Source organism: Parambassis ranga, chromosome 10 (assembly GCF_900634625.1).
Source record: "Parambassis ranga chromosome 10, fParRan2.1, whole genome shotgun sequence".
NCBI classification, from domain to species: domain Eukaryota; kingdom Metazoa; phylum Chordata; class Actinopteri; family Ambassidae; genus Parambassis; species Parambassis ranga.
The window spans coordinates 5,956,620-5,977,228 of NC_041031.1; the positions used below are offsets into that span (position 1 = coordinate 5,956,620).

Sequence of the window (20,609 nt, forward strand, 5' to 3'; positions counted from 1 at the left end):
AAGCACAGTGCTGGCACAGCTAAAATCACAGCAGAAGACAGTTTCTTTCTTACAGCTGTCTCAATATTTGCATTTCTCTCTGTGATCAGTATAGTATAAATGGATTGCCTAGAAATAGCATTGAAAATTTTCCACTTTGCTTTGTTTTTTATTTCGAGAAAAGAATCAGAATCTGTCTTACTCACCATTAGAAATGGATCTTCATAAGAAGCTGCGGTGGATTTTTGCTGCTTTCATTTTGGCTCATCCCAGCAGAAGCAAGAAACACTCCACTTCACATGTATGCACCCTCCCTGTCTGTTGATATCAGACTGAAACGCAGACAGAATTACCAAACACTTGTTCTGTTTTCCTTCTCTAAGTCAGTGTCTTGCTCACAGACACACACACACAGACATGCCACTCACTGTATCGAACAAATCCCTCATATACAGACACAATCTCTTCCTCACAGACCTGCACACTTTCTTTCTCAAAGAGACACACATAATCTCTTTCTCAAACACACACACAGAAAACACACACTTGTAGTGTGTTGAACAATCCCAAGGCTTCAGTCTGACAAAGCTCCCTTCATCCTCGGTAAAAGGCCTGTTTGTCTGAAAGCGATGCTCTGTGGGACATTCACATTCTGGTGAACACAAACCAAGAGTGAAATATAGCACGCATTTACATACACAAACACACATTTTGGTACATGTTTTTAGATATTGTTGACAGTGGTTAAGGGTCTTCTGTTTTCTTCTGCTTAACTTGCTTTAAATAGAACATAAAAAGATAAAATAGGAGATGCAGCCTGTCTGTATGAATAAAGATATATGGTGTGATCTAAAAAACTACATCTTGCACCATTAGGGCTGTCTGTTTCCGTAAAGGAACAACTTGCCACAGTTTGTGGTCAAGGTTCACTCAAGTTGAACTGTGTGTAGAAACAATGGGTTGCTACCTAATGTTCTGATGGTGACGTGGAATACTTAAAAAGATACTATGTGAGAGAGTGTCATGTACTTATGTGGGTGTGCTCTAATAGTGCAATGAATTCTGCTCGAACCTCCATCACTCATTGTGCTCTTTACATGATGCAAAACACACTTACAAGTCCATACTGAGCAGTTATGTGTCTGTTTTTTTTAATTCAATCTGGGTGGACAGGCAAAAAACATGTGGGCTCTCAGTCTAAATAAACCTAAATGTTTTCTGATGTTCTCTTGATTGTGTAACAGATGAAAATAAAACTTTTCATGTGTTTGAGTTATTAAATGTTTGTTTTTTTCTGAACAGTTGCAGGAGCATACTGTAAACCTGTCAGAGCCTCATGACATCATGCTGAGTAAACAGCAGCTAAGCAGAGAATTTCAGTCAACACTGCTGACATCACAGGTAAGATACTCACACTGTTTGTTCTTTTGCTTGCTGTCTGTCCTGTTTTATATTCATATGGACTTCAGATTTTATGCAGCTGTTTTCATCAATGTCAATGTCTGGGTGCGTCTCAGTGTGTTAAGCTATTGTTTCATATGGGATTATTGATTTTTTTTATTCATTGCCTACACCCAACCACAATGTGATTCATATCTATTGATTAGCAATGATGAACTGATGACTGATGGAAACCACAATACAAACCTGTATTTTTATTATTTACTTATAAATTATATACTTACATATTTGTGCACAGAACTCCTTCTCACCATTATGAACATGAATAAATGGCAGTGATACATACAGCAATTTGTTTGCTGATACACAAATGTAGAGCAGCAGTTCTTTTTTTTATCCTCATAGAAAAGTTTGAAAACATACCTGAATTTCAGGTATAGACATTCAGACAACAATATGCAGGTACACGTTATATTTAGATATATCAATCTTAAAATAGAAGAGCCTGAAGTTATTTACTTGCAGAAAATTCCATCTCATGTTAAAGCACAGTTGTAGGGGAATGTAAAAATTACATTTATTCAAGAAGGCAAAGCTGTTACAGAAAAGAGGAATGTGTAGTCAAATGCAGAATTAAGGCCTCATTTAGTATCCATAGTATGTAAAGCCAAGCCACTAGTCAGGTAGCTTTAAGACTGCCTCCAGTGCATACTTATTATCATCAAACAGTATAGAAAATCCTCACCTAGTCTCAGTTCTAGTGCAAGATTTTCAAATTTCTTGTCATTCAAACCACTTGTAGGTAGGTTGATTTGAAGTCTGTCCCCAGGGCATTTTTAGCGTTGCATTTGTAAATACCAGAGTTCATGAGCACAGGATTTTGTATAACCAGACTGCCCTCCTCTGTCATATGAATTCCTCCCTGCACTGTGTAGCGGTTATGTGGAAGCAATGTGGTGCGCCCGGGTAACGTCCAGGAAATATCCGGCTTGGGAATGCCATTTGCGACACACTTTAAGGTCACTGGCGATCCCCGATTGACTCTGGTAATGGCCGAGAATGTACTGGTGATTTGTGGAGGGAACACCATCACTGTGACTGGGTAGGTTAGTGTTGAAGAGCCAAAAGAGTTGGAGGCTTTACAGATGTATGTTCCTTTGTCAAATGTGGCCACCTGCCTGAGCTGGAGGGTCCCATTGGTGAGGAAAGATATCCTACCAATGGTCTGAGGTTTGGCCAAAACAACACCATTCGGTAGGGTCCATGCGATCGATGCCTGCGGCCAGCTATCCACAGTGCAAGGCAAGTTGAGATTGAGGCCGTAAGTGATCTTCATCATACCTGAAAAGAAAAAAGAAACATTTCAGGAATGGCAACCACTACTGGTTAAAGCTATATTATTGAGTATTAATAACATACCTGTTGATCCTCTGATCACTGGCTTTCTGCCTGCCTCCAGGGCATAGCGTTTCTCTGCTTGTCCTGCCACATTTTTCGCTAGGCACCGGTACACTCCTTTATCAGTTAATACTGGTTGAGAGATGCGTAGAGTTCCATTACCTAAATGGTGACTGAAGCGTTGTAGTCTAGTCCCAGGTGCTAACATTGTTCCATTGGGCAGCACCCATGAAAACTCTGGGTTTGGTTTACCACGAGCAGGGCACTCAAGGATCAAATCCCCACCGTCTTGCTTTATTGGTAAGATTTCAATATTAGGAACAACAAAGCTCGGTTTCTCTGCTAATGACGCCACCTCTAATTCAACCAAATGTGAGGCTTCACCCAGATGGTTTTTAGCTAGACACATATATTTTCCTTCATCCGCTTTCCTTATCCCCCTCAGCTCCAAGCTCCCATTTTTGTGGACTTGAAAGCGCCCTCCGAGGTAGGGTGTTGTAAGTGAATGGCCATAAGGAGTAACCCACCAGACTCTTGGTTCGGGTTTCCCTCTCACTCTGCAATGAAGAAGTGCTGTTTGATAGGAAACACCCAAAACCTTTGTAGTACTCTTTCCTTTTATGCCATTGATGAAGGGTTCCTCTGGTTCTATTTCAATGTTTGTGTTTTTAATATCATCACCAGCAGAATTTCGTGCCACACATGTATATTTCCCTTCATCTGCCAGTGTCACTTCCGTTACAACTAATATTCCATCATCCACAATTTGAAATCTGTCTGACGACACTGATATGACAACCTTTCGGGGTGAGATCCATATTATTCTTGGTTCAGGTTCCCCTGTTGCCTGACAACTCAATTTAGCTGATTCTCCCAGTTTTACAGTCACCAGTGACTGAGATTTCAGTCTGATTTTTGGAGCACTTGGTCCCACTTTGACGCTCACTTTTCTTTCGTCTTTGCCCAGTTTGTTCTTGGCATAACAAGTGTAGTCACCCTCGTCTTTTTTGCCCATCTGCTGAAGTAGTAAAGTTCCATTTCCAAAGATGACATAGCGACGGTTGCGAATGCCGCTGTCATCTGATTGAAGGTCATTGTTGATTAAAGTTCCATCTGGCAGACTCCAGGAGACCTCTGGATCAGGAAGGCCAGTTGCAACACAGTCCACCTAGAAAGTGAGAGACAAGTATATGATGTTACTCCAAGGTTAACTACAATAACAAGAAACTGGGAGCTGCTGGGAGCGCCATTCTTTACCATACTATAAGCTACTGCATGCATACATATACCTGGAAGTTTTCTCCAAAGGTGACCCTGTTCTGTGCCATTCTGACATGTTCGATTCTGGGTGGGGTCATTAATACGTCCACCTGATGAAGCAAATACATGTTACTAAAAAGACAATATAAATACCACACTTTTTGAATTTCTCATAAATTGAGGAAGTGACATTAAATGTGTACTTATTTTACTTTTTTATATTAAAGCTTCTAAACTACAGAAAAAGACTCAGTACTCTTAGACGGAAAATGCCGTTCTCCTAAGTGTGTTTGATAGCCCTTTTAGATATTGCTATAGTAGAAAATGCTCTTCTCTGCTGTAGATCTGGGACTAACTGAAAATAGTTGACAGGAAAATGAACCTGTGTTACCATTAACTGCTCTGTTCATACCTGGAAGAGTTCCATGTCCTCTCCATTGGGTCGCTGAAATACACACAGATAATTCCCACCATCCAGTTCTGTTAGCTGAAGAATCCTCAGAGTCCCATTATGAAAGACTTTAATTGGTCTCTCTGGACTGGAGGCAGAAAGAGCAGAGAAATGAGAGTGAGATTAAAGCAGTCAGTCAAGTTCAATAGCTCCCTGTATCTAATAAATACCTAAAGTGTTAATGGTTTTATTCATGTTGTACTTGTTCTTGGTTCACAAGAGAAGATATTTCAGTTACCTATACCGATACTCCAGGATGGTCTTGGAGGGTAGCTGCCAAATGGTCCCTCTTGTGGATCCGGTGGACTCCGGGCAGTGGAGGTAGACAGCAGATCCATACATAGCTGAGACACTGTGTTGACGGGATGGAGTGGCATGGTGGAGGGATGGAGGCATCGGATGAGGAGGAGGTAGAGGTGGTTTGGAGAAGGAGGTCTCTGCTTTCACTTCCAACTGGATTGTTCTCTTTGCAATTCCCACCGCATTAGAGGCCAAACATTCATACCTGTTTAGATTAACAGTGATTCAACAGAAGGTCTTAAACAGACTGGCTTTGATTTGAATAATATAATGTTATATTGCTTGGCTCACATACGTTAACCACATGTTGAAAACTCCATGGCTTTATTCAGCCAGAGATTTGGTCACTACACACAAAGACTAACATTAAAAAAAACTCATACCTCCCACCATCAGATGGCAAAACGTTCTTTACAAACAGTGTCCCGTTGGGGAAGACAAACAGCCTGTGTCCCAGAAACTGTGATGGTTTAACATGGACACCTGCTGGGAGCATCCATTTCAGAGCAGGTACTGGCTCTCCTTTCACAGAGCAGTGGACATACACACTCCTGCCTGGATAGATGTTCATTAGTTTAGTATGAACATTCCATTGTCAGCCGTGTCATGTGAAAAGCTGTTACAAGGAGGCTACTGGTTGCTGCATCATACCTGGCTGAATGATGATAGAATCCATTGCTCCTTCACTTATGCTTGGAGGCAGAGCTGCTACATGGAGATGATATGTGATTGTATCAGCACCTGCTGCATTGCTAGCAATACATTTATATTCCCCTTTGCTGGAAAAATTGACTGAATGAATTTGGAGTGTTCCATTTTGAAGCAGAGACATTGTAGACAGGAGAGTGTGAATGGTCCTGGCTTCACGAACAAAAGTCCTGTCTGGGAGAATCCAAGAAATCTGGGCTGGTGGCTTTCCAGAGGCAAGGCAGTGAAGAGCCACACTTTTCCCTAAGTAGATGGCGATCTCTGTGGACTTGGGTGATGTGATCTTCGGTGCCTCAGTCTGGACAGTTAAGGTGACAACTATCCGATCTGATCCATATCTGTTCTGTGCTGTACAGAGGTACTGTCCTCGATCCTGAAGCTGGATGTTTTTAATAACAAAGGTTCCATTTTTAAGGACTTCAAAGCGGGGACCATGCTTAGTGTTTGCTGGGATTGTGGCACCTGAGGAGATGACAGAGAGAACCAATATTAGTAGGAGAGTATTACAATTGCTGCTTTTGGCATCCCTCATGGTTAAAAACAAAAAAAAGAAGAAGAAGGAAATGTTAAATCAACATCTGTCTCCTACCTGTGGAAACTTTGGTCCAAGCAATGTTGGGTTCAGGATTTCCTGTAGCTTTGCAGGGCAGGAAGACGTCACTCTCTGCTAGAACTGACACACTTGCTGTGGTAACAGTGGTGATGCGAGGTTTCGCACCTCCATCTCCAGCTCCAAGCAGCCAGGGGAAAGGAGGTGCAGCTGTTGGGCGCCGAGAGCTGATTCGTCCTGCTAGCAAAAAACATAGTAAAAACTATTATCATAAATTCATAAAATCTTCTTTTATCTTTACATCTTTCAGATTCCAATATTTTTATGCACATACCTCCAACAGGCCACCCACCTCCAGATAGAACCCCAGAGGTAGTGTGGTGATAGGGGACAGGGGTTGGGTGGAACCTGGAGAATGATGATGATTTAGCAGGGTATGAGGGTGGCAGAGTGTAGCTGTAAGAAGCAGTGGGTACTGGTGCTTTGGGGGTGTAAGGTCTAGGCAAAGACGGACTGTTGGGTTTAGGTGTGATGACTTGTGGAAGATTGTAGTTGCTAGTGCGAGGTTTTGGTGTTACCATTCTTCCCAGCTGAGCAATGCGATCAAGTTGTGCCTATAAAAAGCCACACCAAAGAAATCACTTTCATCAGTTTTTGCTTTTTATGCACTCATATTTCTTACAAAAACAGCACACACAAATTCCACTTGCTGCATAAATTTACAAAGTTGTAAGTGCAGTTAAAATCCCTTATTTAAAGAAAGACATAAAATATTTACATACACAGTTAGACAACAAGAAACTCCTTGTAAGTTTTCATACACACCCACAAACCCTCAATATACCTGCCGGTATCTGTTTCTCAGCCTAGTTAGGAAGAGGTGATCTCTTGTTTGGGTCTTGCTATCCACATGATGATTTTGATTATGGTGATGTTGAGATACATGGGTATCAGAGAATCTAGAGATCCCTGCTCCAGAAACAGTAGGTGTGGGTTTGACTGTTTCAGCTGTGATCTCTGGGCGATTAGTGACAAATGAACCATGAGCCCATGGGTGGGGGAGAGGCCAGGGTCTATGGGTGGCTGAAGGGTGGGACCCTGGACCTAGGACAAGATTCACACACAAACTGGATTAGAGTGATATACACAGAATATAAAATACTAATACTAATCAGTCTTTATTTCTATTTTCCTTTATTTCCTATTTTCAAAACAGCTCTTTTAATCATAAACACACTCTACTTTATTTACCTTGCCATGGATGAGGAAATGACCTTTGACCCGGCCAGGAAGGGTAGAGGGGGTAGTAAAGATGAGGGTGATGGTGTGAGGACCAGTGGGATGTTGGAGGAACTCTGGGTGGCTGGGGAAGCCTGTCTGGATTCACTTCACTTCTTCCTGTGTTTCTGTCATGGTTTTTGTGAGTAATCTTAGAAGTGGTACTGTGTCCTCTTCCTTGGTTGCTATGATGGAGCCAGGGGTGAAGTGGCTCCATTATGGGGAAGCTGTGGATTTCAGGCTTTACAGTTGGCTTATTTATCACTTTATCTGTGACTTCATCTCTTGCTCTGCTTGCTGTTGAATGTGATGTAAAGACCTTGGAGGATGGTATTCTTGTGTGTGTCGGTATATTTTGCTCCAGTGAAGGTCGAGTATTAGGCTTTGGTCTGTTTTGTGTTGTTAACCGGACACTGTCTCTCGTACTGTAACTCTCTGTAGTTCTCTCTAATTTTACTTTTTCATAGTTTTGTTTTCCTTTGGACTTTTCTTCTTCTTCCCTATTATTCTTCCCTACAAGCTTTTTATTGTTGCTGCCACTTTCTTCAGTTTGTTTTCCTATTGCTACCCGGTTCATTTCAGAGGTGTCCATGTGTCCAGACTCATTCTTCTTTTCTTCTAAAGTTGTGTTGTCTAGCTTTGGAGTGACAATTGTCTTTGGGTCAGGTAAATTATGTCTTACTGGAGAGTTACCTACATCCTGAACTGAGGGAAAGGGGGTAATTGTACTGTCAAGATCATGAGTGTTATGAAGAATTTCACTGTTTAAATCCTCGTTGGCAGCCGAATTCTCATTATCCTTGTAATTGTACTCTTCATAGTATTCACCTTCCTCTGTCTGATATTCAGCGGATAAGGTGTCAGGGTCTTCCGCTGTGGTTGACATTGTAGTAGTAGTCGTAGTAGTAGTCGTAGTGGTAGTCGTAGTAGTAGTAGTTGTTGTTGTTGTTGGTAGGGTGGTTGTTGTGGGAGGGAAAGTCGTTTGGGGCTTGTTTGAAGAATGGTGAGGGTTTAGGTGTGGATTAATTCTTCGAAATGGAGGTTTTCTGCGTCTGTGAGCTGGCCTTCTCCTGTTGGACCAACCAGGGACAAAGTTAGAGGTTCTTCTTTCTTCTTCGGCTGGGTGACGAGCTCCAGTAATAGACGGGTTTGTGACATTTTCTGGTGTTTCTATCCCACCAACATGAGGCAGGGATGGTGCAGTACTTCTTGGAGACAAAGGCTGTAAAACCTGTGGCTGATTATCTTGTATCCTAGTATCAGGATGTACATTGTTAACAGCACTAATAATTGTAGCTGTAGATTTAAAAGTACTTGTTTGGACAGTTACAGTGCTTGGTTCTTCTAATGACTGCTCTGTGGGCAGAATACCACTTGGTTTAGCATTAGCTTTAGCCAATATTTCTGCCCAGCGATTTGGATCTAATTCCTTAACAGATTTATTGGTTTTTCTCTTTGAATCTTTGGTTCGGATCCTTTTCCCAAACCCATTAGGATTTCTTTGCTGTGTCCTCATCTTCTCAGGAAGCTGTGTAGCAAAAGGACGTATTATTTCCTGGTAATCTCCCCCTGAACCCTCTGCTTCCTCCACATGAACTGGCATGATTGGTTGCTCTCCTTCTGTCTGTACTTTTGGTTTATCAGAAACCTTTCCTCCTGTGACTTCCACCATGTGGGATAGCATATCAACCCCATACAGGTTGGAGGCCAAGCAGCTATATTCTCCCTCATCGTCTTGTGTTAGCTTTCTTACCACCAAAGTACCATTTTCCATCACTTCTGCTCTTCTCGTCTGTTGTGTGGGGAGAAGATTTTGGTTTTTGGGGAGGTACCACAACATTTGATTGGGCTGAACTGAGGATACCTCACATGGAAGAGAGAAAGACTTCCCCTTCTCAACTATAATTTTCTGTCCATTGATAGCAGTGGGACTCAGCGTGTGCTGTTTGACAGTAAGTCTCAAACTCATCAAGTCTAAATCAGCTTTTGTTCTGACAACACAGTGGTAGAGACCTGAATCGGACAGTGTGGCATTCAAAATCACAAGCTGCCCACTTTCAGAAATTTCTATTTTATCAGATGCATCTTCCACAGTAGACAAATCTGGAAGCATCCATTTCACTTTGACCTGTGGATCATTAGTAATTATACTACACTCCAAATAAACCTTTGAACCCTCAAGAGCAGTCTGGATCCGTCCTGGTGTCCCTCTGCGAATCAGAGCCCAGGAAGAGCCAAAGTCATTGCCATCTTGCTCCCCTCCATAGCTGTTGATGTCCTTTGTAATCATGGTGGTGAAATCCATTACCAGTTTCTTAGTGGTTGTCTGCTGTCTGTTGAGTTTCAGCGTGACTCTGGGCTGAAGCAGCCATGCAGGCTCTGCAACCAAATACCCTTTTAATTCTGTGAAATATGGAGAATTTTCATTTATAGCTTGGACATACTGAAAGGTCACTCTGCTTGCATTTCCTCTCTGTTGACCTCTCTCTAAAACTGCAGGGCTTTCATAGTAATAAGCGACCAATTGCCACAAATTTTGCAAAGTCTCCCGATCGATCTCACATTCAAGGACAGTAACCAATGAAACATTGACAGATAACTCCCCAGTTGAATGTGGATTGACAGTCCAAGTCATAGGTGAGCTTTCCCCAGGATGGCGTACATCACATGCCACGTGAGCACTGTTTCCATGGCTGTCTGAGAGGACAAATGTCAGGTGGCCTAAAGGTTTTTCTAAATCCCGGGTGTAAGGGAGGTCAGGCTCTGCTTCCGATTCAGCCCAGACTGGATTGTCCCACTTTTTGAGAGGGGAGCGAAGAGCTGGTCGTTCACAGGTAAGCTTGTCCGGCGTTAAGCCTTGCAAAAGGGTACCATTCAGATGTTGAGGAGAAGAGCACTGTGGGCATGTTTCATTGGAACCACGCTCCTTTTTGCACTTTATTACTCCTGGAGGAAAGCATAAGATAGAAAAAGACATGGGAGAAGATTGTACACAGGGCAAACGTGAGAGAAAAAAAGAACATGACGCTATAATATATTAGTTGCAGTGCAGAAAAGCTTCATGCAACCCTAAACTAGGCCAGGCAGTGACTGATGAGGTAGGGCATAATCATAATAATATATTACCATCTGTACTGATGGATACAGACAGATGCATTACTAAAAGAGAAATTAAAAAACAAAATAAAGAGTTAGGTAAGTATTTAGGCGCCTATGAAGCAAATACCACACATTGGCATGCAGGTCCTGTGAGCTATGTTCTAATTCTGGACAAAAACACTGAAGTAAATGCAGTTGTCTGGTTTGGGTAAAACTCTTTGGGACCACAGCATTGAGAATTGAGTAAGTACTGCCAAATACTGCAGAATAACATTACAATCATCAATTACCCTTACCTTCATGCATGGAGCTCCATTCCACCAGCCAGTGGAGTTGACAGTCACAGGTCCAGGGATTTCCATGTAGAGAGAGGAACTCAAGCCTCGAAACTGTCTTTAGTGCTGCAGCAGGGAGCTGCTCCAACAGATTGTCTGACAAGTGTAAGTGTCTGAGACAAAACCAGAGTATCACTTTCCTCATTAGGTGGGAGTCCAGTCAAATATACCTTAATACATCTTTGAAAGCATTGTAAACAAGACAGGGGAAAACTACATTTAAGTAGGTAGGTGTAGAGTTACAAGTAGCAATTGAAAGTATACTATGTTACTGTTTTTTTTTATTTCTTACTTGAGTCCAGAGGTCCAAAAGCTTCCTAGTATAGACAATGTTATGAAGGTATGAGGGTGGATCTCTTTGAGAAGGTTTCCTTCCAGCTGCAGGAGTTTTAAGGAGGTCAGGCCAGAAAAGGAATACGGCTCAATAAAGTCTATGAGGTTGTGGTCCAGATGGAGACGGACCAAACCAACAAGACCCTCAAACAGACCAGGATTCACTGAGGTTAGCTTGTTGTAACTCAGCTTCAAGATCTGTAAAAAACGAAAAAAGGAGATAGACTTATATTCACATTTACTGAACTTTTAAACTACAATGATTAAGATAGGTGAAAGAACTCATCCCAGACTGAAGGCCTTTGAAGACCCTATGGCCAAACCGAATGTAAAGTGACATAGTCACATTTTTAATTCTGATGCATTAGCATAGATCTGTGGTCTGTTTATAAATGCTAATTCATGGTCTGATTGGTCCCATCTGGACTGAACAGGGCTCATTGCAATTTTAGTCATGCAATCAAAGTGTAGCTAATTATTAGCTTAAATGTGGTTTAGGTAGGGGGAAACTCAATTTGGCTCTGTTTGTGCGTACACTGTATGCACAAGCAAGCACAATCACTGTTCATTACTTTTTTTACACTTCACTTTGTGAAGTATATCTTAGAAAAATATGCACGTCACACTTAGAGCTTCATTTGATGTAATGCAGAAGTGAATTTGGCAAGGAAATGTAGTTTCCACATGTGATTTAATCAAGTTTGTTTTCTTTCCAAATTGCTCCAGCAATAATTCTGAGGCTAGACCTGGAAAAAGCAACAGATGCAAACACTCAACAGTGTTTGACCCAAATTAAAAGAGCCACATCAGTTACCACAAACATTTAGCCACTTTTGATTACATCTCTTAGAAATGTTTCTGTTGAAACCGTATATTCTTGCAGATTTCATTTTGACTGATAATTCTGTCTTAGGCTGGTGGAAAGGTGGAAGCCCACAGTTCAATAGGAAGATACTGTACATGCATGAATATATGAACCAGCTCCTTTTTTCCACACCTTTATACAAATAAACAGCAGTGGTCATTTGAAGACACAGATCAGAGTGAATATATTTAACTGACAGTAACTGATGCATTTTTGGAATTTCAGAAAGAACATTTTTCCATTATAATTATACAGTTCCCTTTTTTGGTAGAAGTTGGCATGTAAGCCCTCCAGAAAGAGGTCCACATGAATGACCTCTGAGCACCTTCAAGACAGAGTACTTATGGGGTCAAGTGGGTGCTGTACAAGTTTATGTATTCCTGAACATCAGCGGGCAGTCATGTTAATTTTTCAGACTAAATTTTCAATCAACCAAAACGGAAATAACACAAAAACTGTCCATGTCTAAGTGTCGATGAAGATCATCCAGGTCATTTTTATTCAAGAGGTTGAAGTGAGGCAACTGGACTTGTAGAGTTTTGCTGCTCCTCCATGCAGCTTCATCAATTCATCAGTTCAGAACTAATGAAGCTGCTTTGCCTTGTTTCAGCCTCTTGAATGTCCGTATCTAACTTTAAGCCATAAACCTATCTAGTCTGGTTAAAGTACTTTCTGTCTGTCTGTCTCTCACACACACACAAACACACACACAAACACTACCTGCAGTGACCTCAGGCTGTAAAACGCCCCGGGGTGGACCGTGCTAATGTCGTTGCCATGCAACATGAGCATTTCCAGTTGCCTCAAGGACTTGAATTCTGACCCCTCCACCTCTGTCAGGCTATTGTAACTGTTAAAGAGAGCAAATAAACAGGACTTATTCTGATGAGAGGGGGTCACTGGGGTTGGGATTCAGAAAGATAAAAAAAGTAGTTAGCACTCAGTCTGTGTAAGTATGCCTGGTCAATGTGACGTCTCAAATGAGAGTAAAACCCTGGAACAAATGACTGACGGAAAGAAGGAGACCTCAGGCAACCTTTGACCCACAGTCTTTTGTCATCCTTGTCATCCTCCTTAATTGAACACACATGGGAGGTTTTGGAGTTTACGTTTTTTTTTTACTACCATCAATAAAACAGCCAACTCACAGTATATCATCTAGTGATCACTTTCATCCAGTGTGTCCCTCAGGACCATGAATGCACACATTTTAAGTGTAGGTTTCCCCATTGGGAACTGAACTTGAACCCTTGCGGTGTTAGTGCTTTGCTCTTATAGCATAACGAAAGCTGTTGGATTCCTCATGTGGAGTTCCAGGCGTTCACAGAGTACAGCCAGTTAAAAAGGCAACAATCATACTTCTTGATGTTGACTGTTTTGATCAGTTGTGTTGTGTAAATGCTAGCCAGACGTTTTTTGACTAGATGATGATATATGTGGACTAATAGCCACTTACTTCATCAAATCTCATAGCGTGCCATCATTTGTTTATTTTGTAAAGCATATGTACACTCTTGTGAGATTCATCAGGCTTCTGTCCATCCTGTGAAGCTTCAAGCAATGCAGTTGTGTTCTAATGCTGACAGCTACAACTATGTTCTGGGTTTGTAAAATTTATTGAATGTCTGTCTGTTGTATCTGTCTTTGCTCAAACCCCACTGTCACTATGCCAGGGTGATGCACTGTTTGCTATCAGATGACTTCCCATCTCCTGACAGCTGTGAATATGTGTGTCTCTTGGTTGTTTCCTGTAGGTGGTCCATACCATGCTCCACACCACAGTTCCTTTGAAAGCAGTTTTCTTTTAAACCTAAACTGCATTACTGTAAAGCTAAACTATAGAACAGGAGGCCCCAGAGTGTAAATAAAACACCCAAACATGTCTGGGGTGAACATATACCAAACGCTTTGCATTAGTGGAAAAGACTCGGTTCTGCACCCCACAGTTTTCAGGGTGGTCTGGTGTTTGGAAACATAGAGCCTGTTTGCTCCCTAAAGGCTTGGTGCAATTCCAAATGTCTTTTCTGCTAAACCGTCCTTAAGGTTTTCCCAATTTTTCCATTAGGATAGGCGCTGTCTCTGTCAGACACAAAGACACAACCATCAGGAAATAATAGGAATCATAGAAAAAGCATAGCATGTCACCAAACAGTTCTCTGCAGTAAAATCTATTGGGTTCAGTGGTGAAGGTTTTTGAAACAAAGGTTCATTTAACCAAAAGCAGCACAAAGTGGCAGTGACTGTCACTGGCAGCTTTTAACCAACCTATCAGGCTAATCTACAGCAGCTCAAGACATTCACAAAGGACACTGGAGTTCATAACCTCTATCTCAGACCATTTAACATTGCTCAGTTAAATATGTTTTCCTAACTCAGCACTACAAGAGTAGTGTCCCTCTGTTTGGACCATACCTCAACATGTGGAGGTAGCTTCCTGCTGATTGGACAGTCCTGGCAGGCATTGCTCAATATCAGGAATCAGCCTCTTACTTATTGTTGCTGCCAAGTGAAATCCTAGAGTATCTATTTTTCAAACTTGTTGTCATGCATTCAGTGATATTTTCCATGTGTTTTTGGAAATAGTTACAGCGAGCAATATAAAATAAAAGCCATAATGTTGGGAAGCAGCTGTAGGTATCTATTACTCTAGAAAATGTGTCCTGCAGGGGGTGGTGCAGTTTAATAATCATAAATCTAGTCTTATTCCAAACCCTGCAGTATATTCCTAAATATAAAAGGATACATTTGGTTGTATTTGTTCTTACAGCACAGCTTTTGTGACTACAGACTAACACACCTAAAAGGCAGTGATACTCTTTCCTGCAACAGAGCCATTCACACAAATGGTAAAACCTTCCTGTGAACAATGCTGCAGCTCTAGCTGCTCTTTGCCAGGTAGTTTTCTGTATAAGTTGGAGCTAGTTATTAGACAAGACTATTTGTTACATACAACAGGGGCTGGGCTATTTCTATGCTGAGCTGGAGGGCAGTTAAAGCCCTGTGCATGATACACAGAGCCACATGGAGGTGATTAGGAGATTTATTCTCTCCAAAGTCAGTATAGCAGCACATGCTGGTGCTAACCCATTATCTCAGGGCCTAAAGCAGATGTTTTCAACTTGAATACATCACAGGCCACTGTGTAAGATGCCATCTTATGTTGGCTTTAAAAAAGGTGATCTTACTCAATAAGCTACCTCATTAAAGAAAAAGCACATTCCTCAGCAGTTTGTAAAGCAGAGCTGGTCATCTGGTAGTTAAAGGAAACATTTCTCTGACAAATCACCAACACCACATTCCATGCTGCTTCCTGTAGAGTGTTTGGTTTTCCTCCCCTGTAGACTGGCATTGGTAACAATGTCTCAGTGCTTGTGTGTGTATGTGTCCTCTTACCCCAGGTTGAGCCTCTCTGTGTCTTTAGGAAAGGTTTTTGGTATAGTGGAGAGGTGTCTGAACGTACAGTGAACCTCTTTAACACCTGGACAGCTACAGCTTCGCGGGCAGGATGGGGCTGCATGGACAGGCAGGTTCTAGAGGATGGGGATGAGGGTGGGGGAGTAGGATGATAGCATGAGAGGAAAGGAGGGGCAGCACAGAAAGAGAAGCGGGAAAAATGGATGGTTTCTTCATAAATCAACACCCACAGCTCTGATGATTTAAACAACCTGCTGCTGGCGTCTATGTGTGCTTCTGCTGCTGTAAGGATTTATTTACCGTCTGCCATAGCAGTGATGAGAAGAACAGGGGTAACCAGACTGCAGCCAACCTGCAGACGAGCTTGGCGCACCACCACAGCACCATGACTGGACGGCTGTCTGACCGGTCACGCCATGAACACACCTGCAGGAGGGGGTGAAATGATTTAGACTCACAGATCTGTGTCAAAAGAAGAGACATATGCATCTCAAAAGTACATTTAGCTTACATATAATGATATTGTGTTCAATAAAAAGATGATCATTTTAGAGGAAACCACCCACTTGTGACCTGAGCAGGGTGTATACAATCATATACTATGATCAGTGTGAACTGAAACACTCAAGACAAATTCTTTATATCGGTAACAACTAATTTGATGATAATTTATAACCACTCTTAAAAGTAGCTGTACATAGACCCACATATTGTCCAATTAGCCCATTTTTGGATCAGTCAGAAGTAAGTTCTTTGTTTTGTAATTCTGGAAAACTGTTGTTATATTCAAATTTTGTCGTATATTTAAGGCTGTGTTCTCTTAATTTATAAGTAAAAGGGCCCTTCGAGCTGCAGTGAGCTGTAGACCTATTCTGGCCAGTCTCTTCCTGATATGATGTGCAGTGAGGTTTTTGTGGTTGTGTTTGTACGTGCACATATATCCTGTTTATAATGCAGTAAGGACGCAGTCTCCAAAGTTATAAGCTAGTTGAAGAATAATACAGATACTATTCTGTACCCATTCATATTCAGCATTCATGCACTGAACTTTTGACTTTTTGATACTTTATACAGGAATAAACCATTTCTTTTAGATTAGTTTTGACTAGACATGATGAGAGAGAAAATTATCATAATGACATACAAATTGCATCACATTAATAAAGATTTTCTACAGGCCCAAGCTGGTAAAACCACAAAGTTTACATTAAATTAAAGCAGAAAAGAGGAGAGTGAAAGTGAGAGCTGTGAGAAAAAACTCTACTCTGAATAAGTTGACAGCAGCTCTCCTAATACCAAACTATTCGCCCTGGAGGCTGATAAAACACGTCAGAGGAGGTCTGAACCCTCCATTAAACCCTGCCTGTCTTCACTACACCTTCCTAGGGGAGCTCAGATGAAGTAAATCCTCTTTTATTCAACATAATCATGTAAAAAAGCTGGAATATATTTGTCAACAGTGGACACCTTATCCGTCTAAACTTGGGATTAAATGTCTCAGAGTTTGCCTCAAACAAGCAGAATCAGATAGAGTTCACTACAGTAAAACATAGCAGGGTGGAAAACAACAGCTTAACATTGGCAACTTGTCATTTGTGGTTTGCTACAGTGCCAGGTGGTTTGGCAATCATTGTGTTGGTTTAAATGTTAACATGTTGCTTTGAGAGCATTACATACCAATTACATACAACCACACAATCTCACACAAAGGAGTCTGATATGCAACAAAATAAGGAAGAGATGGCTGCTTTACAGGTAGAACATTTCTGAAGTCATTAGAGGCCAATTTAAGTCGAGGTTTCTGGTTTCCACCCCTGTCTCTGTGTTCTCTCCTGTCAGGGAGGTTAATTCAACTACCAGCTGTGTGTGTGTGTGTGTGTGTGTGTGAGAGAGAGAGAGAGATGTGTTTGACAGGACCCTAACTTTGACCTGTATTTTTTGCAGTTTGATAATTATGCTCTCTTCCTCTCCCTCTTCTCTCTCTCTCATACACTCACAGAGCTGGGACTTCCTGATCTGACAAACACATTAGCGTACAGGGAGGTCAGTCTACTAACTGCTGGCTGCACTGATGACACTTTACATCCCTAAAAGAAAGATTTGTGTTTTGTGCAGATTGTAACAGCCTAGTGGTAGTGAAAAGTGGAGGTACATGTGCCTGTACTGGTTAAGTACAGAGGCAGTATAGAAGCTCTGGAAACTCTACACCTTATGTCCCAGAATGTACACTTAACATTTTTTAAAAAAAACTTGACTCATATGTCCCCATGTCTGTGCTAGTTATCAATTCAGAGTTTTAAATGACATGTTGAAAGGCTATGGGTGGAGTTTATTAGGTGTTATATACAGATGTGCAGCAACCTTGAATCATAATACAGCTTAATAGTTCGGCAGGTGAGACATAAACCTGTTGCAGCAACAGCTCCTGCACTCATTTTATGGTGCAATAAAGGTGTCTATTCTGTGTCAGTGTCCAGTATCGAGGGCTACAGTGATCACAGGTGAAAAGCACCGCCTGTTTAATGGGTTTAACAGCTCTGTACAGGAAACAGAGGAGGTGGAGGGAGTACAAGGACAGAAGTGTGAAATATAAGAGAAAGGCAAGAAGAAAGAAACAGGAGAAAACAGATGAGATGCAAGGGATGAGAAAATGGTTTGTGTAAAATGTGAACCCCTTCACAGGCTTCCACCTGACAGAGATAAAAGTGCTGAATAAGCTGTCTGAAATCCTGCTCATCAAAAAAGTATATCCTTCATTACTTTATGTCTCTGACCTAGCCTAATGTGAGGTTTTCAATGGCTTATGGTAGTAAGGTAGACTACACCCATACACCACCTAACAATTCCATTGCAGCAGATGGCTTTCCTACCGTCATAGCATGTTTTTTTTTCATGTTTTCATTAGAATTAACTGAGCTCTGAACGTCTGTTTGGCACAAGGAGCCCTGTAAAGTGCAACTTCAGTTTACTAGGCAACTGTTCTGTCAACCTGTGATTATAGTTAATGACAGCAGTAAAACCAGGCTTTATAATGCCATTTCTTTTCTCTTTAAACGCCTATGCAGCGTCTACTTCTGTCAGCATGGAAGCACCGTCTAATAGCTTGAGCTGGATTTGTGAGATTTGACCAACCATTGGGAGATGGTTCCCAATGGTTGGACATAGTACAGTAGGATGGACTCCCAGAAAGACATCACTGGATGATAATTATCACCCATAATCACCCAATAGAATGTTGACCAAGAGAGCTCAATACACTACGAAGCTGCAGTGTACCAGCACACAGTCAGTAAATTGTAATGTTTTTATTTCATCCAGCTGCTGCATATCAGGCTTTAGAACATGTTAGCATGCGGTACCTTCAGCCAGCAATCCACCAACAAATTGTATTACCACTAAAACTGATCATAAGCCAAACCAATCGCCTTAAAACCTGGGTTATTCTGTCAAGAATGTTGGAGTGAGGCCAATACGTCTTTATGTCAAAAGCATTATGCTGATGTCCAGCCAAGTCACAGCTGCTCGATTCAAGATAACACATGTCAAAAGAGGACTACAATATGATCCCCACCTGTTTTCCATGCAGGTCAGTGGAATCATATGCTGCCCATATATCCTCATTCAGAATTCTCTTTAAACATATGCAGCACTGATACGATGATGATCACATACCAACCCCGGCTCCATGAGGTTCTACTAAGTCAAACGGCCAACGTTTCTGACCCACGAACACATTCAGACGTTTCATAAGACCTTTAGTCCGTGTGTTATGGTGACCATTTTAAGCCTTTTTTGCTTTGAAGGAGTGTCATTGAGTAATTTAATTTATTGCATATGAACATGTCTTCTGATGGTAAACAGAGTCCACTTTGCTTTTAAAAGTCTTTTTCCATTATCGATGACATAAAATGTGGCTGTCATGTGGTTTAAGAATGTGGAAGAAACTTCAATGCAAAGTTCTGATCTTGAGTTGATTACAAGGGATGAGGAAGTTACTTTTTAAATGAATTTCTTAATCTGTTTTATTGGGCAGATTCCTTTAAGATTTTCTTTCCAAGCGGCTGGCTGTAAATCTCTCAAAGTCTCAGAGCGGCTTGCTGCGACTGGAGAGGCGCTCAGGTGGTTTTCAAGCTAACCTGGAAGCCTTTTTACAGTCCGGAGAACTTTTTCTTTTCTTTTCTTTTCCCTCTCGCTTGTTATTTCTGAAAGCCGGCTGTCTTTAAGTCATCAAAACAAAGCCGTGTGGGTCTAATAAATACTAAACAGTGCGTTCATGTTGAGCGTCTGTTTGCCTCAAGACTACAATGCCAACGGACCTGCTTATAATAAATAGACTTTCCCAGCAACAGGCACACACACGCTTGTGCATTGTGCACAGTATACCACACATAAATATTTGCAGTTTCAGATGCTCTTTGAACTCAGTCGTATGAGCATATTTTTGGTCAGTGGAGGGCATGATTGTCAAATTATTTACTTGAGCTCTACTTCACACACACATACATCTGCTGCTAACTTCACACAAATCAATTAGCAGTGAGACTGATCACAAGTCACTACATGACACAGGGTATGAAATCCGAGTTGGAAAGTCATGATGAGTCTGAAACTTCAAGTTATTTTCTCCATGGTTTAATTAAGACAGTTAATTATTGTAATTGAAAGCAAACGGTAACAAACTAATTAGCAAATTAGGTAACAAACAAGATCTTGTTGCTGCCAACAGTGTACTAAATAAACAAAACATTAGCTCGAGCTGCATCTGGGAGCATTTAAGGAAAAAAAAACACACAAGAGGCTCACCTGGAAATTCTTTCAGAAGAGGAAACACAAACAGCTTCAGCACAAAATAGACCCTCAAGACAAAGTCCTTCAGCTTTGACTGCAGGGTGGAAAGTTTTACAAGAAAACTACAAGAAAAAGTATCCGGTTGATGTTCAGGTCCTGTTGATGTTTGTAGACTTGTAAAGCCAGTGAGGTCCCGAGGTCTGTGGAAGAGAGAGAGAGAGAGAAGGGATGGAGCTCTCTCTCTCTCTCTGTGTGTGTGTGGATTAGTTTGACCCTTTGTTGGTCTCTAAGGCATCTGGATTTCAGATTAACTGCTTTCCCCTCTTTCTGGTCCCGTTCTGTAACTGTGCAGTCAGGAATGCTGCGTCTCCATCCCCTTCTACACCTACGCTCCTTCTCTCACCTCCTCCATTCATCTGCTCTCTCTCTCTCTCTCTCTCTCTCTCTCTT

General features: G+C 41.5%; 1 protein-coding gene across 2 annotated transcripts; it reads right to left on the reverse strand.

The window, feature by feature from the left end:
• Positions 1-1,787: 1,787 nt before the first annotated feature.
• On the reverse strand, positions 1,788-20,609 carry LOC114442376 (matrix-remodeling-associated protein 5). Of its 2 annotated transcripts, XM_028415869.1 has the most exons (17): positions 20,175-20,609; positions 15,672-15,797; positions 15,351-15,487; positions 12,678-12,807; positions 11,052-11,290; positions 10,721-10,872; positions 7,299-10,271; positions 6,892-7,151; positions 6,382-6,661; positions 6,087-6,287; positions 5,441-5,959; positions 5,173-5,344; positions 4,728-4,994; positions 4,451-4,577; positions 4,068-4,148; positions 2,800-3,946; positions 1,788-2,721 (listed from the first exon to the last, which is right to left on the reverse strand). In XM_028415869.1, the coding sequence occupies exons 2-17, from the start codon at positions 15,756-15,758 to the stop codon at positions 2,168-2,170; spliced, it is 7,326 nt and encodes a 2,441-aa protein (XP_028271670.1). In that variant the 5' UTR covers positions 15,759-15,797; positions 20,175-20,609; the 3' UTR covers positions 1,788-2,167. The 2 variants fall into 2 exon arrangements, with proteins under 2 accessions (XP_028271670.1, XP_028271669.1); XM_028415868.1 differs by lacking the exons at positions 11,052-11,290; positions 12,678-12,807; positions 15,351-15,487; positions 15,672-15,797; positions 20,175-20,609 and having other exon boundaries at positions 6,087-6,284; positions 10,721-10,819.

Excerpts from the sequence above, each read along its gene's own strand:
- LOC114442376 (XM_028415869.1), bottom strand. The coding sequence starts at position 15,758 with ATGGTGCTGTGGTGGTGCGCCAAGCTCGTCTGCAGGTTGGCTGCAGTC. Across the intron at positions 12,808-15,350 it reads ACAGAGAGGCTCAACCTGGG|TTACAATAGCCTGACAGAGG; the intron begins GTAAGAGGACAC and ends TCTCTTTAACAG. Across the intron at positions 5,960-6,086 it reads TTGGACCAAAGTTTCCACAG|GTGCCACAATCCCAGCAAAC; the intron begins GTAGGAGACAGA and ends TCATCTCCTCAG.